At 49.1% G+C, this 6,486-nt stretch overlaps 1 protein-coding gene across 1 annotated transcript; it reads left to right on the forward strand.

The window, feature by feature from the left end:
• Positions 1–362: 362 nt before the first annotated feature.
• Positions 363–5,209, forward strand: NDUFB7 (NADH:ubiquinone oxidoreductase subunit B7). The gene is made up of 3 exons (XM_073604015.1): positions 363–561; positions 2,511–2,679; positions 5,047–5,209. The coding sequence occupies exons 1-3, from the start codon at positions 465–467 to the stop codon at positions 5,129–5,131; spliced, it is 351 nt and encodes a 116-aa protein (XP_073460116.1). The 5' UTR covers positions 363–464; the 3' UTR covers positions 5,132–5,209.
• Positions 5,210–6,486: the final 1,277 nt, after the last annotated feature.

Below are 6,486 nucleotides of genomic sequence, written 5' to 3' on the forward strand. Positions count from 1 at the left end.
AAAAAGTGCATTTTATATACAACTATATAGATCAGACCAAAATGAGGGACAAATGAGGAGGAAAGAGGGACAGAGGGACAGGGAAATCAGGAACAGTTGGGAGCTATGAGCTTCCCAGCAGCTCAAGTCACAGTAATCAGTGATTACCGCAGTGAGCGCCTCCGGCCGCAGGGGGTCGCTGTTAAAGCTTTTTAATAAGCCCCGCCACTTGCATCAGGCTTGTTTTTCTTTTCCTCTATGGTCGTCCAAGTAAACCTGACATTGTCTCCTGTCGCCCGCTTCAGTCTCCCCGCGGCGGCCATTTCCTTGTAGACCGATCGCAACTCTCTCCAATGACATCGGCTTCTTAAAAATGGCGCCTGTTGCGGAGACAGATCTTAGCAGCGGTTCAGACAGCTAGGAAGCCTGTGTGTCTGGGTGTCATAGCCAGGCGGTGGAGGTGACCCTCGGGTGTTCGGGGGAAGATGGGCGCTCATCTGGTGCGGAGATACTGGGGGGAGCCCGAGCCGGACCCCATCACCATGCCGGCCAGTCCTACCGGAGAACAATTCCAGGAGAGGGGTGTGTGATCTGTGTGGGGGAGGGACTACTACTCCCATCATTCCTGTCTGTGAGGGACCACTACTCCCAGCATGTCCTGTCTGTGAGGGACTACTACTCCCAGCATGTCCTGTCTATGAGGGACCACTACTCCCATCATGTCCTGTCTGGGGGGGTGGGGAGGGTCTGCCAGTCTCATTGTCCTATATAGAGGGACTACTACTCTCAACATGTCCTGCCTGAGATTGGGGAGGTGGAGGAGGAGAATTGGCAGTCCCACTGGGCACTGTAAAAGGACCACTACTCCCAGCATCCCCTGTCTTGGGGGGAGCGGGTTTGTCGGTCTCAATGTGCAATATAAAGGGACTACTACTCCCAGCATGTCCTGTCTGTGAGGGACTACTACTCCCAGCATGTCCTATCTGTGAGGGACTACTACTCCCAGCATGTCCTATCTGTGAGGGACTACTACTCCCAGCATGTCCTATCTGTGAGGGACTACTACTCCCAGCATGTCCTATCTGGGACGGGGGTTGCCAGTAGAATTGGGTACTATAGAAGGACTACTACTCCCAGCATGTTCTGTCAGGAGTCAAATTGGACACTATAAAGGGTCTACTACTCCCAGCATTATCTGCCTGAGATTAAGAGCCCTTGCACACTGGGGCGGTTTGCAGGCGCTATTGCGCTAATAATAGCACCTGCAAACCGCCCCGAAAGTGCCGCTGCCCCGAGGGCTTGCACACTGGAGCGGTGCGCTGGCAGGACGGTAAAAAAAGTCCTGCTAGCAGCATCTTCGGAGCGGTGAAGGAGCGGTGTGTATAGCGCTCCTTTACTGCTCCTGCCCATTGAAATCAATGGGACGGCGCGGCTATACCGCCGGCAAAGCGCCTCTGCAGAGGCGCTTTGCGGTGGTATTTAACCATTTCTCGGCCACTAGCGGGGGGTAAAACCGCCCCGCTAGCGGCCGCATACCGACGGTAAAACGCCACTAATAATAGCGGCGTTTTACCACCGACGCCGCCCCAGTGTGCAAGGGCTCTTAGGGTGGTGGTGTTAGTCCTATAGGGCACTATAAAAGGACTACTACTCTCAGCATCACACCTGTCGGGAGGGGGGGGTACTGTCAGTCTCTAAGGGCATTATAGATGGACTACTGCTCCCAGCATTTCATGCCTGAGGTGTGGAGGAGGGGGAAATGACACTCATAGTATACACTATAGGGACTACTACTCTCAGCATGTCCCATATTGGGGGGAGGGGGGGGTCTGTCAGCCCCCTTGTGCACTGTAGAAGGACTCCAAGCATGTCCTGTCTGGAGGTGTCAGTTCCTAAGGGCACAATAGATGGACTACTGCTCCCAGCATGTCATTTTTAGGGGAGGTGGGGGATCTATTACATTTCTGTCGGGTATTATAGAATAAGTACTACTCCCAGCATGTTCTGTAGAAGGGGGGGGGTGGCCTCGGCTTGGTCTTTTAGTCCCATTGGGGACTATAGACAGACTATTACTCCCAGCATGTCCTGTCTGGAGGGGGAAGGGGGTGGAGTTATCAGTCCCATAGAGAACTATAGAGGAAGTACTACTCCCAGCATGTTCTCTCGGAGGTGTGTTGGGGGTGCACTATATGGAGGGACTACTACTCCCAGGATACTCTGTGGGGAGGTGGTAGTTCAGGATGATCTGCTTGTGGGAGTCCAACTCCAGACGGAGCGGTTTTATTTTATTCTGGATGAGGGGGGGGTTGGATTTTATTCTTATTGCCCTCTGTGTCCCCATTGGGGGGATTTCTCCTCATTTCCTGTCTCGGAGACATAACAGAAAGTGAGAGAAATCCCTTCCTAGTCTGGTGTCCCCGCTGTAGGGTTTCCCCGCACTTCCTGTTTCCTGGGGGAGTGTCTCCCTGGATGTAGGATTGGATGCACCCCCCCCCCTCAGTATATAACGTTGTCTCTCCTCTCTCTGGCAGTGATGGTGGCCACCCCAGAACAGATGAACATGGCGAAGCTGCCGTTGGCTCAGCGGGACTACTGCGCCCATCATCTCATCAAACTCATGAAGTGTAAGAGGGACATGTGGCCCAATATCTTCGCCTGTACGGACGAGCGACACGAGTGGGAGTACTGCCAGCACCTGGAGTGAGTATAAAGGGGGACTCCGGGGATTACCCTCCCCCCTCCGGGGACTCCGGAACTGTGCTGACCTTTAACCACTTGCTGACCAAACCCCCCCCCTCCCCCTCCCCCAGGAGTTTTTCCGACATTTTGTTTTTTCACAAGTAAAAAAATCTATATTTTCTGCTACGAAATTACTCAGAACCCCCAAACATTATATATATATTTATTTTATTTTTTAGCAGAGACCCTGGAGAATAAAATGGCGGTTGTGGTTATGTCACTCAGTATTTGCGCATTTGTCTTTCAAATGCATTTTTTTGTATAATGTGAAAGATGATGTTACGCCGAGTAAATAGATACCCAACATGTCACACTCGTGGGAATGGCGACCGACTACGGTACTTAAAAATCTCCATAGGCGACGCTTTAAACATTTTTTTTTTTTACAGGTAATGGGGGGGGAGGGGAGACATTGCTTTTTAAAATTTTTAACCCTTTCATGACTAAGCCTGTTTCTGACATTTGGTGTTTACAAGTTAAAATTCGTATTTTTTTGCTAGAAAATTACTTAGAGCCCCCAAACATTATGTATATATATATATTTTTTTTTATCAGAGAATCTAGAGAATAAAATGGCGGTTGTTGCATGATTTTATATCACACGGTATTTGTGCAGTGGTGTTTTAAACGCAACTTTTTTTGGGGGAAAAGACACTTTCATCAATTTTAAAATAAACGGAACAGTAAAGTTAGCCCAATTTTTTTTTTTTTTCTGTATAATGTGAAAGATGATGTTACGCCGAGTAAATAGATACTTAACATGTCAGGATTTAAAATTGCGCACACTCGTGGAATGGCGACAAACTACAGTACCTAAAAAAAAAAAAAAAAAAAAAAAAAATCTCCATAGGGGACTTTTAAAAAATAAATAAATAAATAACGGTTACCAGGTTTGAGTTACAGAGGAGTTGTAGTGCTAGAAGTTTCCCTCTCACTCTGGCGATCGCGGCGATATCTCACACGTGTGGTTTGGACACCGTTTACATATGCGGGCGCGACTTCCACATTGTGTTGTTTTTTTTTTATTTTTTAATTATTGATGACTTTTATTGCTGTCACAAGAAATGTAAACATCCCATGTGACAGTAATAGGTGGTGACAGGTCCTCTTTATGAAGGGCTCTAAAAGACTCCATATCCCTCCTTTGCACTTCAAAGTATTCAGATCACCGAAAACGGCGATTCTGAATACTGTATTTTTTTTTTTTTTAAAACTGGCGCCATTGGCAGCCGAGTAAACAGGAAGTGACGTCATGACTTTTTGACACTCTTTTTGGTGAATGACTAGGGGTGCTATGTACCTCATACTCCTTCACATGGGGGGGGAGCGGGATATTAAAGGGGGCTTCCAGTTTCCGATAAGCCCCTACCTGCAGATCCCGACAACCACCGGCCATGGGGACAAGGAGCTTTAGGGTAGAGTTGGGGGGTCCCAAAGCACTCACAACCCCATGTTGAGAGCTTGTTGCCAGGTCTGGTTCAGGAGGGGGAGGGGCCGTTCGTCCCCCCCCCCCCCCCCCCAAACCCCAACACCCCCCCCCTTTTCTGACCCCATGCTGACTTTTTTCATTAGCTGTTGGCCAAAGCTAATCACATGGTACAGATGGATTGTGATTGGCCCAATCATACTGATCATACTGACCAATCACAGCTAGCAACACGATTGTACCCCATGGATGGAGTCAAAGGAAACCCTCCATTGTTTATGACTGTCATGTAATGTACTGTGATTGGTCACAAGGTACCCGCAGCGAGCCGGTACACTGATCATTCATTGGCCGTGTCTGGTGGGCGCAGCATGCGATCCGGTTAGACGTCACATAATGTCCACCCGAATCAACAAGAGGCCCGCCCCCCTCCCCCCACAGACACCATCTTTTTACAGGCTGGAAGTGGTTAAACGCTTTTATCTGCCCCTTTTATTTACCCTTTGTTGTGTTTTCTGTTTTTTGTTTTTCTGCACATTGACCGTCTATCTGTTTTCTGTTCCCCCCTCCTCCTCCTCTTCTTCCTCTTCCTCTTCCTCCTCTTCCTCTTCTTCTTCCTCTTCTTCTTCCTCTTCTTCCTCCTCTTCTTCCTCCTCTTCTTCCTCTTCTTCTTCCTCTTCTTCTTCCTCTTCTTCTTCCTCTTCCTCTTCCTCTTCTTCTTCCTCTTCTTCTTCCTCTTCTTCCTCTTCCTCTTCTTCCTCTTCCTCTTCTTCCTCTTCCTCTTCCTCCTCCTCCTCTTCTTCCTCCTCCTCCTCTTCTTCCTCCTCCTCCTCTTCTTCCTCCTCCTCCTCTTCTTCCTCCTCCTCCTCTTCTTCCTCCTCCTCCTCTTCTTCCTCCTCCAGTTACGTCCAGCGAATGAAGCAGTACGAGCGGGAACGGCGCCTCCTAGTGAGAAAAGCGCGCCGAGAGCAAATGGAAGCCGAGTGACGTCCGTCCGTTTTCTCCTCTCTGAGTGGAGGAATAAATCGTTCAATTACTTTATAATAAAGATTTCTCTTATGGTGACGCCGATTGTCTGTGTGTGTTTTGTGCGATCGTTACATCATTCGTTACATCATTCGTATCCTAACCAAAGCTGGACAAAAGACGGGCAGCCAAAGTGTGGGAAGAAAAAAAAAATTGTGACATGAATTAAACTTTATTGTCCCAGAGACAAAGAACACAGCCCCGTGGGGGAGGGGCACTGGACAGAGTGAGGAAGGTCTGGATGGATCTTCTGTATTATTTGTTCAGCACTTGTGGGCTTGTGGTGTGTGTTTTTTATTTTGTGTTTTTTTTGTTTTGTTTTGTTTTGTTTTCTGTTTTTTTTGTTTGTTTTTGTTTAGTTTTTTTTATAACTCACAAAGATGGCGGATATCGTAGGTTAAAGTGGAACGTTAGTCAGAAAATGAAGTCCTGTTAGATGACTTCAGGCTGGTTCTTTTCTTTGCAGGTAAAGCGATAGAAAAAAACAGTAATACTCTCGCCCCGTTCTGCACATGCTCAGTTGATCTCCCATTTTTAGGCACTGCGCTGAATTTGTAAAGCCCGATGTGCTGACCGCCTTGGACCCCCCTTCACACTGGAGGCTTTTTCTTCAGGCGCTTTTGGGCTAAAAAATAGCGCCTGAAAAAATGCCTCCACTGCAGCCCCAGTGTGAAAGCCCGAGGGCATTTTACACCCGGGGCGGTGCGCTGGCGGGACGTTAGAAAAAGTCCTGCAAGCCGCATCTTCGGGGCGGTGAGGGAGCGCTGTATTACACCCCTCCCCCCCACCGCCCCTTCCCATTGAAATCAATGGGCATCGCTGCTGAAGCGACTGCAAAGCGCTTTGCGGGCGCTTTTTAATCCTTTATTCGGCCGCTAGCGAGGGGATAGCAGCCAAAAAGCGCTGTTATAATATCGGTAAAGCGCTGCTAAAATAAACGGTGCTTTACCACTAATGCCCCCCCCCCACCCCAGTGTGAAAGAAGCTTTAAAGTGGAATTAAATCCCCCCCCCTCTTCCTTAAAGCTACTTCCACGCTTAGGCGCGATAGCGCCTGTAAAGAGCCTCTCCTGTCACTCCAATGTGAAAGCCCCGGGTGCTTTCACACCGGAGCGGTGCGCTGGCAGGACGGGAAAAAAAAGTCTCTTCTTTGAGGCGCTTTAGGAGCGATGTGTATACGCCGCTCCTCCACCGTCCCTGCCCATTGAAATCAATGGGCAGCGGCGCTTTTAACGCTCTTTCGGCCGCTACCGGGGTGAAAAGTGCGCCGCAAAAAAAAAGCGGCACTTTGTGTCGGTCCCCCCCCCCCCCCCCCCG

The sequence above is a fragment of the Aquarana catesbeiana genome, linkage group LG11 (assembly GCF_042186555.1).
Source record: "Aquarana catesbeiana isolate 2022-GZ linkage group LG11, ASM4218655v1, whole genome shotgun sequence".
Classification (NCBI taxonomy): Eukaryota; Metazoa; Chordata; class Amphibia; order Anura; family Ranidae; genus Aquarana; species Aquarana catesbeiana.

What these genes read in the sequence shown, in the direction of transcription:
- NDUFB7 (XM_073604015.1), top strand. Translation starts at nt 465, where the DNA reads ATGGGCGCTCATCTGGTGCGGAGATACTGGGGGGAGCCCGAGCCGGAC. An exon ending in AGAACAATTCCAGGAGAGGG is followed by an intron (nt 562 to 2,510) that starts GTGTGTGATCTG and finishes TCTCTCTGGCAG; the next exon opens with TGATGGTGGCCACCCCAGAA. An exon ending in GAGTACTGCCAGCACCTGGA is followed by an intron (nt 2,680 to 5,046) that starts GTGAGTATAAAG and finishes TTCCTCCTCCAG; the next exon opens with TTACGTCCAGCGAATGAAGC.